The sequence below is a fragment of the Rhinoderma darwinii genome, chromosome 11 (assembly GCF_050947455.1).
Source record: "Rhinoderma darwinii isolate aRhiDar2 chromosome 11, aRhiDar2.hap1, whole genome shotgun sequence".
Taxonomy (NCBI): domain Eukaryota; kingdom Metazoa; phylum Chordata; class Amphibia; order Anura; family Rhinodermatidae; genus Rhinoderma; species Rhinoderma darwinii.
The window spans coordinates 22962235-22983132 of record NC_134697.1 but is presented as its reverse complement, the minus strand read 5'-3'; the positions used below and the strand labels follow the sequence as shown (position 1 = coordinate 22983132).

The 20898-nt window shown below is 42.9% G+C and overlaps 1 protein-coding gene across 6 annotated transcripts in view; it reads right to left on the bottom strand.

The window, feature by feature from the left end:
* Window positions 1-8650: 8650 nt before the first annotated feature.
* Window positions 8651-20898, bottom strand: part of LOC142664151 (methylated-DNA--protein-cysteine methyltransferase-like) — a 359289-nt gene continuing 347041 nt past the window's right edge. For all 6 annotated transcript variants that reach the window (XM_075843137.1, XM_075843138.1, XM_075843140.1 and 3 more), the window contains one exon: window positions 8651-9521. In XM_075843137.1, coding sequence (XP_075699252.1) covers window positions 9393-9521 — 129 coding nt within the window. In that variant the 3' untranslated portion in view covers window positions 8651-9392. The remainder of the gene's footprint in view (window positions 9522-20898) is intronic.

Genomic DNA, 20898 nt, shown 5'->3' with positions numbered 1-20898 from the left:
TTGACTTCAATGGGTGCGTGATGCGCGAAAAACGTCTAAATATAGAACCCATGCAAATACGGAGAAGAACATACAAACTCTATGCAGATGTTGTCCTTGGTTGGAATTGAACCCAGGACCCCAGCACTGCAATCTGGCAGTGGTTTATCTCTACTAGGAACAAAGGATCAGGCATATTGAAATCCTCCTTTCCCCCATCATCTGAGGATTGTTAGGAGGCCCCCATATACCTAAGGCTGGGTTCACATTTGCGTCGGGTTATTCGATTGTTCTGTTCCGTTAGAGAAGCAGAACAAGGGAATATTGGAAGCATAAGGACACCACCAGTGGCCAATGGAACCAATCCGTCGGTTTTTAATCGGCATGTCCGTGGTTTTACCAGATACAAATCTTCCGCTATTGTTTCCGGTAATTTCGGTTGAATCTGCGACGGAGGCCCCTACTGGAGCCTCTGACCCAGATGTGAACAGAGCCTTTGATTGTCGGCCCACCCAGTCATAATCGGCGGGTTTGGATAATTTTTATTTAATGTGTATGGCCAGTTTTACAGACTCTTACCCAGAACATCTTCTCTCATGTCATTGAACCTTCACTTTAGCTGCAGTCACGCCTATATGTTTTAAGTTCTATGTGGAGATTGGTTTAAAAAATTTGTACCAATGTTGAAAAAAAGATCATACTTCACCTTCTGCTACAGACCTCACAAAACATCCTACATCACTTTAACATTTTTACTGAAGGGCTGACATATATATTTTTTTAAATACAAAAAGAAATCCCGGCCTGCCTCATAAAGCCTGTTTTCCTAATTTACGTAATATAAAAGGGAACCTCCGTGGCCTGAACAGGTACAGAACAATGGAGCGAGTTTGACACGTTGTTTCTCCGCTCCGTCATGCATTGTGGGTCATTCTACGACCACAGCAGGTTAAAGACTACATTTCATGCAGTGAATTAAGTGCATTTATATCTTATGTATGCGCTGTGCTATCAGCCCCAAAAATAGCATGTGAACCCTTGACAAGCTATAAAATTTGTATGACGAATTTGCACATCAATGCTGTTAAAATATAGGATCCGCTTTAATGGGACCAGAATGTAGTGTCTGTAATATTTTCCATTGTTTTGTAAAGCCCCCGTGACCAGCGGTAGATAGAGAAGAGTGACTGACACAGAATACAATAGAGAAAAGTGGATTTTATGTGAGGATCTTAGAGGAATTACGGCTAAATCCATCCGTGTAATTCTTGGAGGATTTTTAATATTCCTGTATGATTCTTACAGAGCAATTACTCTGGGATATAAATCTTACAGCACACCTCTGCGCTTTAAGTTATCACATATCACCTTCTATGGATTTTCGCTGCTAGCATATGCAATCTATTGAGCGTTGGGTGCACCAGACTTTACTTTCATCCTGGCCTAGCAGTGACATATGCCCCGTTAATTGAAATATTTATACATATTACACAGCACTTGATCGCAGGATCATGCCAATAGCTGTAGTAGCGTGCAGATTGCTGGACGCTTGCTTGCAAGCTAAAACAAGTCACTTTTATCCCAGATTCAAAATAAGCAGAGGAACAATGACAGAGGATAAAATAGTTATAAGGAGGCTAAAGGGTGGCACACAGAATCCCTTGTGGCTCTGTACTTTGGAGCCACAGGGACTCTGAGTGCCACCACATGGTGTTGCATCGGGTGCCGCATGTCTTAGGCATTCCACTCTGGAAGCAATGGCTCTATGGGAGAATACCTCATAATACAGAATGCGATGAAGCATGTCATGATGAAGCCGAAATAATATGGAGGTAGAGTATGCGCCGTATAATTGCTCCTTACAACACAGAGCTGTAATGCAGTCGTGTCTATTAGGCCTTAAGCTAAAAAATGTTAAAGAAGAGAATTTTCTTTTATTAATTGTCCAAAGATGTTGATATATGTTTATGGAGGGTATGTGTTGTTTGCGTAGGTTCTCACACGCCAAGCTCCACACTGACAGGCAGTGAAGCATTTGTCCACCATTAGACCACCCATGCTTTGCCTGGAAGATCTTAGATTCCTCCACTGATACATGACTGGTGAATATCATTCAGCCCCTTTTCCTAGAAAAGTAAAGGATAAGACCGGTTTCACACAGAGTCCAGATTATGTCCAACACCCGGACCGCCTTGTGGTTCTACTAAGATGACTCAGATCACCTATGGCCGCAATTACCTATGTGATGTCATAAAACTCGCTGTAACTGTGTAAGACCCCATGCACACGGATGCAATTATGGCCCTATTCAGTTCTATTGACTGTGAACACCTTTACGAATCGCTATGGATGGGTGTCCGTGCCGTAGAACTATGTTGGGAATTATGGAGCATGTACATTTTCTCGTATTTTACGGGCCATGCTCCCATGCTTTGAATGGGAGCACCGCCCAAAAATGTGGGCAGCCGTCGGCGGCCGGCCGTGCCTGCAATCGGGGGCTGTGATTACCAGCACGGCCGTGTGCATGGGGCCTAACTACGTGATGCCATAATGCTTCCTGTAACTGGCTACCCATGTGTTGTCATAATACTCCCTATAACGGACTACCCATGTGATGTCATAATACTCCCTATAACGGACTGCCCATGTGATGTCTACACGTCATATCATTATACTCCCTGTCATTGACTACTCATGAGATGGCCTAACACGGACTACTCATGGAATTCATGATACTCCTGACTACCCATGTGATGTCATAATACGTCCTATAACTGACTATATATGTGATGTCATAATGCTCCCTGTAACTGTCTACACGTGATAACATTATACTTCACGTAATTGACTACTCATGGCATTGATGATACTCATTATAGATGACTATTTATGTGATGTCAATATACTAAGTGTAACTGACTACTCATGGGATATCATACTACAACCTAAAACGGACTACTTATGGGATTCATGATACTCCTTGTAACGGACTACCCATGTGATGTTATAATGCTTCCTATAGATGACTATTTATGTGATGTCATTATACTACCTGTAACTGACTACTCATGGGATGTCATAATACTCCCTAAACTTGATCACTCATGGGATTTATGATACTTTTTGTAACTGATGTCATAATGTTCCCTAGAACTGTCCACCCTAAAGAAGTCCTAATACTTTTATATTTGACTCAGATCTTTCCTTTACTCCTCACATTCAATCACTTTCACGCTCCTGTCATTTTCACCTCAAAAACATCTCCAGAAACCGCCCTTTTCTTACGGAGGAAACAGCCAAAACTCTCATTGTTGCTCTGATTCACTCTCGTCTTGACTACTGTAACTCATTACTAGTCGGTCTTCCCCTCACTAAAGTCTCCCCCCTCCAATCTACCCTCAATGCAGCAGCCAGGCTCATCTTTATGACCAACCGCTACACCAACGCCTATAATCTTTGCCAGTCACTGCACTGGTTGCCCATCCCCTTCAGAATAAAATTCAAACTTATTACTCTCACCCACAAAGCTCTCCACAGTGCTGCACCTCCTTACATCTCCTCCCTCATCTCTGTCTACCACCCTACTCGGACTCTACGTTCTGCCAACGACCTTAGATTAATATCCTCCATAATCCGAACCTCCCACTCCCGTCTCCAAGATTTCTCTCGTGCTGCACCCGTCCTCTGGAATGCGCTACCACAGACAATCAGATTAATTCCCAATATCCACAGTTTTAAACGTGCCCTGAAAACACATCTATTTAGACAGGCCTATAACATTCCCTAATCTGACTCCTTTCCTTGGCCCTCCTTTTACATTAGTCATCAGAATAAGATTCCCTCACACTCCTTCTCTTCATGTCCGTCATACACGGAGACTGGCTAGTGACCGGCTCATGCAGCTTTATGTTACCACCGCATGTGTATAAAAATGGCCGGACCATTGTACAGAACAAACACTGTTACACTTTGTGTCTCCCTTATTTCCTCATAGATTGTAAGCTCTTGCGAGCAGGGTCCTCACTCCTCTGGTTTGAATTGTAAATTAACTTTGTCACTATGTATTGTCTGATATTGTTTGTTTCATGTTCCCTCTACATTGTAAAGTGCTGCGTAATATGTTGGCGCTATATAAATAAAGATTATTATTATTATTATTAATACTTCCTGACAGTGACTACCATCCACAGAGCCATAATACTGCCTATAACCACATACTCGTGACTTTGTAATATTACCTGGTACTGCCATCCTATGTGATATCATAATTCTAGCTTGGACACACCAAAGACTACTTCTACGATGTCACAGTAGTTCCTGGAGCCGAACAAAAGTCTTATTAAAGTCCACGCAAGAACGGGGTGAAGGGGAAATAGTCAGGCAGTAAATGTCCCCAAAAATTATAAAACAAGTGAAAACTGCGTGGGAAAAACGGATTAAAAAAAAAAGCCAAAAAGAGCAAAAACAAAGGCACCAAAAATCCATAACCTCCCTACAATTTGGACTAAATGAATAATTACCAAATACTGAGTACAAACAATGAATGTGAACCCCACATTTACGACTATTCTTTTTGTTTTCGATAATATTTTTCCACTGACCCTTCATAGAATTCACTTTCTTCCTGGTCAAGGGCATCTATTCCATTGCAAATCATGTGCCGCCAAAACAAATATTATTTTTGAATCTTTCATTATCTTACTCACTGGAAATGGAGGAAAGCAGCATGTGTTGGTATTAGATGCTGCAGAGCCAGCTGTCGTGCCTGGCTGCACAGTGTTTCAGTGTCAGCAGTTCAAAGAACTGCAAGACTGAATGGGAAGGTAACTTGATAGGTCAGTGGGACCCCATTCCAAGTCAAAGGAATACGGCTCTCGTGTGTATTTTTCTAATTTGGGGCATATTTGTTTGTTTTATGGTACCATTACTTTTGACTTGCTTTGTCATAAATATGCAGCCAACCCATAACTACAACGCACCAGCAGGTTTAACGCTTCATTTTCTTTCCAGCAGCTGTATTAAATAATTTTACAATATACAGAATGTGGCTAAATTGTCCCTATTATAAAAGTTTATGTATATTAAAAAGGAAATATATGTGTTAAAATTTGAAAAATCCAGCTAATTCCGGACTGCTGGATTATCAGATTATTCCATTCCTCTGGAAGTTGTAACCACGGCCCAGGTTGTCCCTTGAACAGCTTCGTGCTCTTTCACTTAAAGTCGCACAGAGGGTGATTTAGTGCTGCCCTTTACCACTAGTAAACTAAAGGCGTCTTCTACATCACAGTGAGCGGATGATTGACGCTGGTTGAAGACGAGAATTGTGTATGGAGTCAGCACAAGGTCCAATAAAAATCTCTGGTGCCAGTCTGGAGAGAATATTTTGCTAAACCGGTATTGCAGGATGCTGGATTTGAAGGAATTCTAGACTATTGGATGCCAGATTGAGGGCCCTGTTCACACAGAGAAAATTCTGCCTGGAAAAATCAGCGCCATTTTTTTTAAGTGGTTTTGCGCCACACGCGTTTTTTGCAGCGGTTTTCGAGGCTTTTTTTTTTACCTCTTTCTTCAACAGGCAAAGGCAAAAAATGCATCAAAAGGCTGCGGCCGTTCGCTGTTTATTTTTTTCTGTCTCATTGATTTTATTGGGGTTTTCGGACATTTTTGGACGTGGTTTCCGCGTCAATAAAACGCACCAAAAACTCTGTGTGAACAGGGCCTAAAAGACTTTACACATATAGATGCCACAAAAATTATTATATATATATAGTACAGTATATTATTATCTTTTCACTTCTCTCAAGTTTTTTTTTACATTTTTGTTTATCTATTGCTTTGTTAGATCTGTTTTAGGAAAAAATCTTGGTGACTACCAATATGGCTATTATTACAGCTCCCACAGGGCTCCCACTCAGCTTTCCTATGATCCTGAATGGCAAGAATGTGTAGTTATGCAGCAATATGTAAGTAGGAGTTAAAAGAACAAGGCTGAGCTAGGTGACGACCCCAGTGGGAGTTGTAATATTGTTTTTTTTACCCAGCTTTCCCAGAAACCAACATACCAAAAATTCTGCCAAATTGGATGGAGGGGCCAGCTCTATTTTATAGGATAGCAAGCCTAAAAGGTTTAGTCTTTTATGGTTGGCCACGTGCGATGTGTAACTTGCCATTTGTTTTCCTAGCACAAGGTGCTCCATCATTAATGTGTCCGGCCAAAAATACACAAGACTGGAAGCAATGGAGACATCCCAGCAGAAGAGATCAGCATCATTAGCACCGGGAAGAATGCAAACTTAGCACCTAAGCGCCTTCCCCTCTCCTTTAAGTAGAGCCCTCTGAGGTTGCTCTGGCCAGGCATCCTTCATTAGTGGTCACCCCGGGCCCACACTGTGGGCATCATTACCAGGCTCGGAGACAACGGACAACGAGAGCCATTCTTCATCGTCCTATCTGGCTACAACACCTTCCATGGGACGCAGGAGCCGGCCCTGTAATACTAGAAGGCTACTAATTCCTGAGGTGGGCTGTGTGAAGCAGACTGCAGAACGCGAGACCTCTTACAATGCCGCTTATTATAGAATCCATTCTTAAAATACCACAAAAGAAAAAAAAATGTGGTGAATAAGGATTTACTAAAGAAAATAAAGTAATTCTTCTAATCTAGGCTGCCCTCTATTGAGGAGAGATGGTTGGAACATTTTCTATAGAGCAGCAAAAATTATTTATGATTACAGCAAACTAGAGGATTCTGACAGAGGGAAGAAAAATAATAACGAAGAATATGTGATACAGGTTATAGATTATTTATTATATTGCTTTTTAACACTTTAATGCTATAGCGGTTAATTATTGCAGCTGTGGAGGGTGTATATGTCCTGTCCATGGATATATGATACATCAGTATGGTTCTGTGTATATATCTCATCATATGCATTGGACACATGTAGTAAAACGTGGATCCCGCTCTTCTTCCGCCTTGGTGCCTAAGCACGACAGCATTTGTATAAGGAGCCCCCCCCCCCCCCTCCTGCACATATTAATAGTGTTACCTTGGTATATAATACATACTTATATACCAAAAGTGAGATTTTCAATGCAGCAGAGCTGAGTTTGTCAGTTGGCACAACTCATTGGGAAATTTCAATGCGTTAACAGTTGTTTTACATAGGACTGCAAAGCTACTGGTCTTACACAGGACTACAGGTAAGCCTACTGTATTATATCAGAGCTATGCACAATAATTAAATATAGCTCTGCTACATCTGCAAATATTGCATGACCCTTGTACGCCTTTTGTTCCCCATTATTCCGTGGCATGAATATAACATATTGCAATTTAAAAAAAAAAAAAAAAATCAGAAATGTCACTTGATCTCCTAAGACGTGTCAAGTTGTGTTCACAAATATTGCGCACCTTTCCACCACCGTATTTAAAGACGCACATTTTATTCTATGACATATTGACACCTGAGTCCAACTATATTACAAAGTGTGCAGAAGTCCCGCGGCTCCGTATTATGGAGGAGTGGGCATTCTGTGTGCCAAAGTAGGATACGGCAATGTATTACGGGGGTATTCTCCCCTGGTATCAATACTTCTAGGGGAGAATACACCATAATATGGCATTTTATGGCGCATTTGTAAGTCTCTGTGTGAAATCACAGGCAAGTAGAGGTATAGGGGGGAGGCCACATAGAAGTTTATGGCTGTCTTATTAAAGCTCCATACAACTTGGAGCCGTCATGTGCATGAGACTTTAAAAGTATTGTCCGGGGTTAAAAGAAAAAAGGGTTTGCCTTTTATCCCGAAACAGCGCGACCTCTGTCCACGGGCTGTGTCTAGTAATGTAGCTCATCCTCACTAAAATGAATGAGACTGAATAGCAATACCAAATACAGCCCATGGAGAGAGGTGGCGCTGTTTCTGGACAAAAAGCAGACCCTTTTTTCTAATCCTGGACAAACGTTTAAAGGGTATGTTTACATGCGGCAGGTTTGTTTAAGAAATTTCTGCAACTGTCCCATTCATCTGAACGGGGTTTGCAGAAATCCACGCACATGCCGCAGAAACAACCCCATTCCAATGTATAGGAAAGATGCAGAAATTTCAGCAACTAATCTGCCGTATGTGAATATGCACGTTTATATGAATGCTTGTTCCCAATCATTGCCCTGTGTAAACGCTCGCTTATCGGCTGATCCTATAGTATACGCAGCAATAAATATTATCGTCGTCGGCAACACAACAGGGAGACGTGCTGTCGACATGTTAGAAATGTATGGGGATGAGCGATCGCAGTAATGAGAACCATACATTACTGATCATAGCGCCTTGCGAAAGAAGAAAAAGAGCGACGATCAAAGATCTGTCTTGTTGATCGGCGCTAGTTTTTATGGCCCATATTGACAAGTGTAAAAGGACCTTAAGAAGCTGCATCTGCCTATATTTATTAAAGACCCCTATAAATAATCACTAACCTTCCAATGTAATGTGCATCTAAACAACAGTACAAAAGAAAACAAATACAATGTAACATCCGACTGTTCTGCTTCAAAAGGCAGAGAGGACAGATACTTATTTCTACAACTTTTTTATTATTATTATTATTCAGATAAGCATTACTGTGTATGAATATATTTTTTCTGGCAGTAAAACACAGAAAACGATGAAGGAAGTCGGCAAAAAATTGTTATCAGGATCATTTCAACATCTACTCAAGGATCTAAACGACAGAAAAAAGATACATAAACAGAACCACAATAGACATTTCCCTAAGAAAACAAGAACAAACAAAAAATGCTGAAAAATGCCTATATTTGTGTGTGGCAGCGACATACTTCAAAGGATTAGGTGGGAATGCTGGGCACCACTGTTGGCAGAGGTACAGGATCTCCGTTTGGATGAATACAAGGCTGGGCAGGAATAGGGAGGTGTATGTGTGGGTTGTCTGCATATTATTTTGCTGTGAGTAGCACGCAATGCTGGGACGCTGCCTGCTGTCCCCTCTATAAGCCAGATGCTTCCTTGCCGGGGCAGTTGAACCTCGGATTTGCCACGCCACTCCCCTCTCTTTTTCCTTGCTTTAATGGGCATTAAAAATAGAACAAAACAGAACTGGAGATGAAAACAGAATACAAGCCCAACAGGCTGGGTCTGCTGTACTCATTCTGTGTAAAATGTTAAAACAAGACAAAGCACACAAGCTGCGTCCCTCAGGACACATCCAGCCTTTTTAATATAGTAGTGCCACCACACATCTCACATCGGATGTTGTATTATATTTATATGCCACTCAAATATTTACAATTTTCCTGAATTCTACTGCGCGGCGTGAAAGCTTACGGAGCGCTGTGCCGGGGTTATATGCTTTGGCTGCTGTACAGCTCTAGGTGAAGTGCACTAAAACACGCTCACATTTCGTTCACATGCTTCTCGTGTGCCAAAAGCCAGAGTTTCACATTGTTTCTTTTGCCGCCACTGTAGTTGCCAATTTTTCCGTCGCTGCAGATCACCCGGTGGCATGGTATGATAAGTGGCACCTGGAAGAGACAATAGAGACATACATGTATCAATTCTTATAAACTTCTGTTTATTGAAGTTAAGTGGACTCTACGGTGAGGACTATGTAATTGGCGAGGAGCGTCCTGCACTATTTACATGGTACCTGGTAAAACGAGTAGGGATAGGATAATGTATACGGATGGAGACGAGGAGAGGATCTGCTATTGAGGGTATGTTCCCACGGCTTATTTTTGGACGTTATTTGGGTCGTAAATGGCGAAAAACAGGCAAAAAAATTGGAAGCAGAACGCCTCCAAACATCTGCCCATTGATTTCAATGGGAAATACGGCGAAATGCTCTGAGGTGGCGTTTTTTATACGCGGCCATTTTGAAAGAACGGCGCGTAAATAGACGCCCCATAAAAAAATGTGCATGTCACTTCTTGAGCCAATAAATAATTGGCCATAAAAAACACAGCGAAAAACGCAAGTTTGCTTAAAAAACTTCTGAAAATCAGGAGCGGTTTTCCCTTGAAAACAGCTCCGTATTTTCAGACGTTTTTTGCTAAGGGTGTGAACATAGCCTCAGGGTTTGTGGAGTCTATAATCACTGCTGGTGCCGGGTGGCATTCAGGTTACCTATGATTTGTAAATTAATCCCTATGATCATTTTACCAGGGAGCCCAAATTTACTAGAGGCGATACAATATGAGGGAGTTCTCAGAAGTAAAATACGCTCCTCTGATTGTACTGAGAGTCTTGTGCCAGGTTCCCACCGGTCGGAGATGCTGTGTATAACTACACAGCGTATCCAATCTGGAACCCGCAGCACATTTATGTACGAAAAACCGCACCACATTGTGGTGCGGAATGTAGCGGTAGATTAAAAAAAAGGAACGTTCATGCTTACCTCAGCAATTGTCATCGTGATGCGCCCCTCCTTTGACATCCAGTCTGGCCTCCTTCGCTGACGCTGCAGCCCATGTGACCGCTGCAGCCTAAAACGTCATCCCAGGAGGCCGGACTGGAGAAAGAAGCAGGGAGTGCAACTTACGATTCTGCCGCAAAAGTCGCACCGCTTGGCTATTTGTTGCGGGTTTTGCATCCCTATTGAATTCAATAGGGAGAACCCGCAACAGAAAAGCGATAAAAACGCAGCATAAATTGACGTGCTGCAGATTTTAATTCTGCACCGCAGGTCAATTTATAAACGTTTCTGCTGCATTTTTTTTCCGCAGCGTGGGAGTGAAATTTTCAAAATCTCATTCACTTTGCTGCTACTCTAAATGCTGCAGAATTTCCGCACAGAATTCCGTTTACGCTACGTGGGAACCCGGCCTTATGGGTGAAGTCACACGTGGCATAGTTTTCGTTGCGGAATAATCCACACCACGCACCACACCATGAAAACAAAATCTGCATTACATACATTGTTTCAATTTCCGTGCGTGATTTGGCCATTGCAGAAATACCTTACGCAGCGTTTTCTGTATGTGTTGCGGATTTTGGATGCAGAATTTCATCATAGACTTCAACGCTATGTGAAATTCCGCAACGAAATACGCAGCAAATATGCCACGAGATCCGCAACAGTAAGTTACCGGTACGCATTTTGTGGTGTATTTTTACGCTATGTGTGACTTTGTACTTTTGCTGCTGAAACATATGTTCCCGGTTTATTCACATAGAGGAACCTTTGAAAAATTTCGGATTCCAATTATCCAGCACCAGTCCGATCCTGTTAGTATGGGGCTTTCATACGTGCAGGAATTCCACACTATTGGTTGTCACACTATTGGTATCCTATTGTAGTATTTCAGTTCTTGTCAGCTCTCCTAACATGTCTGCCTACTGATTACCCAATATTTCTGGAGTACCTTTTCTTAGAACTCTGCATTGTTCCATTCCTCTGATATTCCTCCTGGAAATGTATGAAAACATTGACAACTGGGTGTAACCATTCCTCTGGCCAATGGAGTGTATCCCTACACTGTCTGACTTTGTCTAATCAATGCTGACAGTATCAATCTGTGTAGGAACACACCCTACTGACAAAGGCAAATACAACACCCAGTTATCAATTTATTCACACCCAATTTTATTTTTATTTTTTAAATTTGCTTTTATTCCCACAACATAGCAACTGTTTATAACAATAGGGGCATGGCGGGGCAGTCACATTAATGCAGCTGGTCTGTCTATTCTTAATGATAGTTATTTGCATATTTATATGTTGCACATGTTGTACTGCGGCCAATACTTAATACGGGCACTGTGGATGGTACTGTAGAAGTATTTTCCTTTAACCCCTTCCCACCCAGGATTTCTGCATATCCACATATACGTGGAGTTGAAAATCACCAAAAACGCAGCATAAATTGACATGCGGCGGGTCAATTTATTAACGTTTACTCTGCGTTTTTATTCCGCAGCGTGGGCATGCGATTTTCTGAATCTCATCCACTTTGCTGCTACTGTAAATGCTACGGAATTTCCGCAAGAATTCTGTTGCGGAAAAGTGGGGGTCTCGCTGCAGCGTTTGCCAGTATGTCATGAACTTTGACTGCTGCACTCAGTCCCCACAATTAGGGTATGTTCACACGGCAGCGTCCGTAACGGCCGAAATTACGGGGCTGTTTCCAGGAGAAAACAGCCCCGTCATTTCAGCCGCAACGGCACGTGCAGGCGCTTGAACGCCGCGTCCATTATGGACGTAACTGGAGCTGGTTTTCCATGGAGTCCATGGAAAACGGCTCCATTTACGTCTGAAGAAGTGACATGACACTTCTTTGGCGCGGGCGTCTATTTACGCGCTGTCTTTTGACAGCGACGCGTAAATCCACGCCTCGTGTGAACAGACAAACGTCAGCCCATTGCTTTCAATGGGCAGATGTTTGTCAACGCTTTCAAGCCGTAATTTCGGACATAATTCCAGGCGTAAAAACACCCGAATTAAGTCCGTAATTTGGCCGCGTGAACATACCCTTAGGCTGGAATAGTGTTTACTGGCAGAAAGAACTTCAGGAGGATAACGGGTGCACGCATGCTGAGCAGGACAGGAAGACATCCATATACACAGCACAGGAGTGAGGTGTACGAGCTGACATGCCACTAGTCCCCGCTGGATTTATATACTGGGGGAATGCAACATAGCAACGGGGAATGGAGAGGTGAATATACTGGTTGACAAAAATAGTTATTATACTATATTAGGAAGTTGAAGATCTTCCAATGAAGAATTTGATTATTAAAAAAAAATAAAAAATGATAGTGACCCTTTAAGGGTAAAATTGTCTGCGTCCTTAAGGGTAAGGCCAAACGGAGCGGCCCTGACACGGTCGCAACGCGGCTAACAACCGCGCCGCCACCATATTCGGTGCAGCTGTCAAACAGCCTTTTAGTGGCCGCACATTAATGCGGGTAAACTGTCCCTTTATCTGCAAAATCGAGTGGCCATGAATTAATAAACTTTTTATGGCCGCACAATTTTGCAGGTTACAAAAAGTTACCCCTATTCATTCTCTATGGCAGCGCCGGAAAAAGTCGAATACTGCAATCGGCTATCTCCGGCGCTCTCATAGAGAATGAATGGAGCGGCAGTGCGCATGAGCATGTAACCGGAATACCCCTTAACAAGGTATTTGACAGCCGCGCCTACATAGTGCCAGCGCAGTTGTTGGCCGCGTTGCGACCGTGTCTGGGCCGCTCCGTGTGGCCTTACCCTGAAGGGGTTGTATGAGATTAGAAGAACATGGCTGCTTTTTTCCAGAAACAGCATAACTTTTGTCCATGGGCTGTGTCCGGTATTCAAATGAATTGGACTGTGCTGCAATACCAGACGCAGCCCATGGAGAAATGCGGCGCTGTTTCTAGAAGAAAGCAGCTATTTTCTTCTAATTTCATACAATCTCTTTAAGGGTTTAGGTAGGTGGGACCCCCCTAGATAGCAAAAAGTTTAGAATATGTTAGAAAAGGGTAGGTTTGATACATGGCCCCAATGTAACTAGGGTGTGTTAACCTACTGCTTTGTAATGAGTGAGCGTTATTACTTATTATTACATTACATTATTATTATTACATTTTATTATTACTTATGGTAATGTGCGATGACTTTTCTTTATTACATTTGCTAACAAATAATTTCACGGCGCACTTGATAAGTCCGTGGCAACATATGGGACACCAACTGCGACGCGCTGACTAATGTGTGTTCTACAAATGTATTCCATAATGTTGTATAGTAATTCCATGCGCTCACATGAACTCCCAGAACAGGCTCCCAGCATTGTATACAGGGCTTTCTATGAACAGTAGCATCACACAACTTAATTAACCCCTTGATTAAGAATGTATTGTGCATCCCCAAACGCTACCACTGAACAAGATGCTAACATCATAAATCAAATATAGCAATGGTGGCAGCATCGTCCCGGAGGGAATCAGCCGCAAGTCACACAGGACATCATAATGCATCGTAGTGATGATAGCAAATGATTTTACATGTATGCATTGGCTTTGTCTGCTACAAAAGGGAACAATAGTCTATTTGTCAGGACCCACATACCTGCTACTTGTACTGTCGGTGCCAATTTTTATAAATTAATCCCCATCATGTCTTGTGGTTTAAACAAATAGCAACATTTTTGACCCTTCCATAGGTAACCAGAACAAGAAACTTGCTGGGCGTATATTATATATGTTCCTTTGCTCTTTGCATTAATGGTAACAGATAAAAAGGATATAGGTATCCTAAAGATAGCCTCGGGGGATGATATGGGGGAGGCTGTGGAGACAGGGGCAGCTCAGGCTGGCCCTATGTCGCCTACTTATGGGCATTTTGACCCTGAAAGCACTCATTCTTTCTCCATAGGCAGATCAATTCTAGCAAACGGGACATGTTGAAGGAAGTGAGGGAGGGGTTACTGTCCCAAAAGTCCTGCCAAGGGTAGGAAATGGGATGGGGACAAACCGTAACTTGGACCACCTTGGGCTAAAGGTGTATTGAAGTAAACATGTTCATTTTGGCTATGGATCGGCCTCTGTATACAATAGAGGTAGATGGAAACAAAGTAACTAACTGTAGAATAGGGCGCATTGCTCCCTCTCCTAGGCTTCCTACAATGGACTGCATTAGGGATCTGCATTACATGGGTCCTGAATAGGGCACCCATAAAAAAGTTTTGAGCCATAGTGTGACTGAGTTTACATACAAACATTCAATCCCATGTATTCCGTGCAAATCTATGAGAAAGAAATTGGGGCATGCTTCATGGCAAACTGTGTTAGAAGTAGTTCTTGGTCTGCAGGGCTTGAGGTATAATACGGCAGCACTAGAAGGGTCTATGGATCTGTCCACCCGCTGAGGTCTTTTTCCACTGCAACTCTGAGCAACATAAGGATTTTAACCTATGAAAAATGTGACATCCAAAGTGAAAATCTACAACAAATCCACAGCAGAATTGAAAGGCTGTAGATTTGAAATACCACAGTATGCCCTGAATTCTGCGCTGATTTCCCCCCATACATGAGGTTGGGGTTTTTAAAATCCTATTCACATATTTTGTACAGTAAATTGCTGTACATTTTTGGAACCTGCACAAAAAAATCTGCAGCAATCCTGCAGCGTGTGAATATACCCTAATACATAGCCATAGGCACTCTGTGCGCCACCGTACAGGCTCTAGGTCAGGGGTGGGGAATGTCCAGCCTGGGGGCCGTATAAGGCCCGCAACATCATTTGGTCTGGCCCATCCTCACTCAAACCGCGCTGCTGTCGCCGCTTCATTTGCTACTTGGCTCCATCTGCCCTACTCACTCACTTTTAGGAGCAGGAGGGGGGCGGCCTGAGTGAGGTTGGTGCGTGTCGGCCCGGGAGTAGACCAGTCTGGTCAACCGACATTAATGATCCGACCTCATGTTAGTGACGTGAGGTCAGGAGACTCGGGTCAGGTGTCCGGACTGATCCACTCCCGGGCTGGCACAGTCCAGTCACCTGACCTCACATCAGTGACGCAGTGACGTGAGGTCAAGTGACTGGACTAGTCCACCCCCGTCACAGCAAGCACCGACCTCACTCTGACCGCCACTGCCACCGTGTCATTCCCTGCTTGGCTCCATTCGCCGTACTCACTCACATCTAAGAGCAGAAGGAGGGTGGCGGTCTGAGCCAAGTATGGCGGCGGTCTGAGTGGTGTTGGCCTGGGAGTGGACCAGTCCAGTCACCTGACCTGAGTCATCTGACATGAGGTCAGGTGACTGGACCACTCCTGGGCCAGCACACACGGACCTCCTCACTCTGCCTTTCTCCTGCTCCTAACCTAAAATTAGGAACTTAGCTGAGGCCTAAATGTAGAAATTTAGCTGTAGTGTAGACATAGGGCTTGTCCTAAATGCATGAAGTAAGGTTAGGTGAATTAAAGGGGTTTTGCCATCAAGGACTTTTATGATATATCCACAGGATATGTCATAAATGTCAGATAGGTCCCAGATCTATCTCTAGAACGGGGCCACCTAAACCCCGTTCTACCTCTTTGTGTTGTGGCTGAAGCGTGCGATTTCCAACCATGAAGAAGAAAACCGTGTAGCTCACTGAGCTACGCTATTTCCATAAGTCCCATAGAACTGAATGGTAGTTACGGAAACAGCGTAACTCGCATGCTACGCTGTTCCGTAACTGCCATTCACTAGTATGGGAGTTATGGAAAACGCGCATCTCAACGAACTACGGGGTTTTCTTTTTCATTGTCGGAAATCAGCCGGAACACAGAAGGAAGAACGGGGTTTAGAGGGCCACGTTCTAGAGATAGGTGCAGGTCCCAGAGGTGGGACCCGCATCTATCTGACATTTATATCCTGTGGATAGGTCATAAATGTCCCTAATGGGAAAATCCCTTTAAGTAAGTCGGAACAACTTACTGCTGCGAGTTCTTTTCAAAACTTACCAAAGCGTCGACTGCACTGACCGACGCAACATCGTCGATACCGGCTAACATCACACGCCTCAGCAAAGAGAAGCAGTTCCAGCCATCACATTAGGGAGAGTTAATTAAATGTTTTTAAGTTGATAATCTTGTATGCCCGCGAATGATCTTATAAATATCCAAATGGCACTCACGTCACAACGCTATGCACCGCGCACAACATCGGTGATCCTGGATAGAGTCAGGACATGACTTCCGCCGTGGCTGAAGTGGAGGGTAAGATTAATATTCCTGTCTGCTGAAGCTGATTGGCGGGGTCTGAGTCCCGGGAGCTGGCCAATCAGCTGTTTTGAAGGGGTCGCAGCACTCGTACGAGAGCTGCTTCCCCTTCATTCCGGTCACTTGCTCACACTGTGAATCCGTGTCGGCGATTCACAGTGTGAGCGAGTAAGGGAAATTAAGGGGAAGCAGCTCTCGTACGAGTGCTGCGGCCCCTTCAAAACAGCTGATTGGCCGGCTCCCGGGAGTCGGACCCCGACACATCAGCTATTGATGGCCTATCCTGAGGAAAGGCCATCAATGTTTAGGGACTGGACAACCCCTTTAAGCCTACGATGTGGCAGGCTTAGAGGGCCAATGAGAAAGGATCACAGATTGTGTGATGCTGTCTGCTGGGCCCTGTATATAAGCCAATCACATGGTAGGCTTAGATAAATGGCCCATGTGTGATCCTGTCTGATGGGCCCTGTATTTAAGCCTACCACACAGGTTTAGATACAGGGCCCCAGCACACAGTAATCTTACACTGTATAAGATTACTGTCTGCTGGACCCTGTATCTAAGCCTACCTTGTGGTAGGCTTAGATATAGGGTCCCACAGACAGTATCACACATGGGCCCTGTATCTAAGCATAACACATGTGTTACTAATAGTTTTTTTTGTGTTTTCTTACTGGTTCGGTCGTTGGACTACGTCGGATTCCAGGACTACTTCGATGACGGCTTTTTTTTATTATCAATAAAATGGTTAATGAGGGTTGTGTTTTTTTTTTTATTTCAATAAAATATTTTTTCTATGTCTGTGTTTTTTTTAAACTATATTACTACCGCCTTAGTAATGGCCACCGGCTGATTGACAGCGTCCATTGCTAAGGCGGGGCTTAGTGTTAGCCGGTGCAGAGGCTAACACTAACCCCCGTTATTACCCCGACACCCACCTCCACCAGGGGTGCTGGGAAGAGCCGGGTACGATCCAGTACTTGACCATCTGTAGTGATGGTAGGGTAATGGGGTGGCCGCAGGCTGGTATTATCAGACTGGGAAATGCCAGAAACAGTGGCCCTTCCCATCCTGGTAATGCTAGCCTGCTGCTGCTTTATTCTATCTGTCTGGTTATGAAAAATGGGGGGACCACACGTCATATAAAAAAATAAAATAATAATAATTGGAAAGAACGATGTGGGGTCCCCCCCAATTATCATGACCAGCCAGATACAACCCACCACAGTTTTTGGCCTTCCCCAGCCTAATTTTACCAGCCTGCGGCCTGACCGTCACTACAGATAGTCGGGTACTGGTTCGTACCCGGCTCTTCCCAGTACCCCTGGTGGCGGTGGGTATCGGGGTAATAATCGGGGTTAGTGTTAGCCTCTGCACCTGCTAACATTAAGCTCTGCCTTAGTAATGGAGGTTGTCAATCAGCCAGCGGCCATTACTAAGGCGGTAATAATAAAGTTTAAAAAAATACAAGGACATAGAAAAAATATTTTATTGATATAAAAAAAAACACAACCCCCATTAACCATTTTATTGAGAATAAAAAAACTCTGTCATTGAAGTCGTTCTCGAATCTGACGTAGTCCAACGATCGAACCTGTAAAATAACACACACACACAAAAATAATTAGTAACACATAAAGAAGCAAAACAATTATTATTCTTACCTTTCCTGGGTCCAGCGCTGGAGCCACAATGTCAGCGAGCTGAGTCCTGTATCTAATCCCATCATGTGTGATACTGTCTGCTGGGCCTTATATCTAATCCTATCATGTGTGATACTGTCTGCTGAGCCACTGTATCTAATCCTATCATGTGTGATACGGTCTGCTGGGCCTTATATCTAATCCTATCATGTGTGATACTGTCTGCTGAGCCACTGTATCTAATCCTATCATGTGTGATACTGACTGCTGAGCTAATGTATCTAATCCTATCCATAGTTTATAGGGTCGTAGTGCTATAGATATGCTATGCTGTCTCCTATACACACACACACACATTTTTTTGGGGCGGACTCATATGTATTGGGGCTATTTCCCCAGACATTTTAAGTCCTTAGTGACGCCCCTGGCTGCTAGTGCTGCATTCTTGGGTCACTTAGGAGACCCAGCGATGCAGCTGAAAGCTGCGGACCGTCGGCCATAAGAAGTTTGCGGGGGTGGGGGGCCGGCCCAATAAGAACTTTTGCATCGGGGCCCATGAGCCTTTAGCTACGCCCCTGTGTGTAGACGTACACATGATGCATAAAGGCAATCCGCATCTACCTACAAATACTGAAATTAGGTTTTACGAAATTAATAGGTCATATAAATGCAGCAAACCGCATTTTAAAAAAAAACCTCAACTTTTCTGCAATTATGAAAAAACCCAACAAAACCATAAATGGTCTCATCAGATTGATAATTGTTTGACCTTCAGTGACTATAACATACTCTATATGAAGGGTCTACAAACTTCCCAGATGTGGGAAAACTACAACTCCCAACATGTCCTGACCTAAGTACAGAAGGCAAAGGGTTGTGACTTCAGTAATCAGCTACACAAGAAGAGTAGAAGGAGAAGTTTTTGGAGCTTCTGGGACTGGGTAAGAATAAAGTAAAGTTGTCCTAAGCACTAATGGCTGCAGCGTCCCGTCTGCAATTATAGAAGTAGCACGTAGAACGCAGCACGCAGCGCAGCAGAATATTTATGAGCACATGTAAGTTTTGGGGAGGAGATCTGCTTTGGGCTGGATTCACACACAGTGTTGTGCTGCTGCGTTTTTCGTGCCATTTTTGTATCCGTATTCCATACTGTTTTTATTACGTCAAAAACACTGCGGTCTTGAAAAGTCTGCATACACAGCGTATGGATTTGTGACATTTTTATGGTCAGTGGTGTTTTTTTCATAACACAGGATGCAGTATATGGCATTTTTTGGGGCCTAAAAAGGCATTTTCCCATAGGGTTCCCTATAGGACTTAAAATATGCCAGAAAAAAACACATGTAGAAAAGTTGCAAAAAAACAGAAAAAAACAAGACACCACCAAAAACGCTGGTTAAAAAACAAGGAAAAACATAGCATTTTTTTTATATGTTTCAAAATGCTGAATAAATAGTAGGCGTGAAGGAGGCCTTAAAAGGTCTAACTTAAGGCTGGTTTTTCACGTTGCGGTGGTGTATTTTTGGTGTGTTTTTTTTCCGCGGTTATGGTAATTTGCCATTTTGCCCCCGACGTGTGAACCCAGCCTAACCATACTTTCACACAGATGCAGTTGGTTCCATTGTATCATTAAAGGAAAGCGCTATCAAAATGGACTCCAGGAGAGAGATACGTGATGCTGCTCTGTTTAGCTCGCAGTAGACCGATACACTGTAACAAACTTCAACTGTGTGAGCAGAATTATATACGCGTTTTCAGTTATCTGAATGCAAGTCAAAAGTTTTGATTTGCTGACAGCAAGAAGAGATCTTGAGGATGATTAGAAATGGAACCCAGAGAATATTAGAAATCGGTCTAACTTCATTATACAACAAAGAAACATTTGATTTTTTTAAACATAAGATTGGACAACAACAAAAATTCCATAAAAAAATTTACACCTTATAAAAGATACATCAATTTGTTATTATAATGGAAGCACAAGAGTGAAGAGAAAATCTAAACTCTTCCACTGACACCTTTATTCACACTTAGGGCAGGTTTTGTAACCAACGATTTTCACCTAAATCGCCGTTTTGTCCTCCCTCCCCTAAATGACACCATCTGGTGCCTAGACCTCCTATGGAATATAACAAAGAATTTAGTGCCGCACCTATGATTCCCTTGTAAAACCTGCAAATTATGGCCACCTGTTCATTATTACTGAGAAAGTAGGTAAGCGCTTGCAGGAGATTTCTTTATAACAGTTCGAGACAGACGTTAGGTGGACAGAAGGAACAGAATGAAAAAGAAAAAGACAAAAAAAAATGTAGAATAAAAAAATACAACATAAAAAAATAGGTTAATCCCACGCACCTACATATTACGTACATCATTAGCTAAAATGCACAAATTAAATTAATAATTTCTGTACAGAATAATAAGCTCCATAGGTCATCTAGGGATAGTACTAAAGATGCAACACTATAAGCCTAAAAGAAAAATATAGAAATCCCACCGATAAAAAGACAATAATAAAGAATGATTTACGAGTCATTTGTTAAATTGCTGAAATAACTAATAATAATCACAGT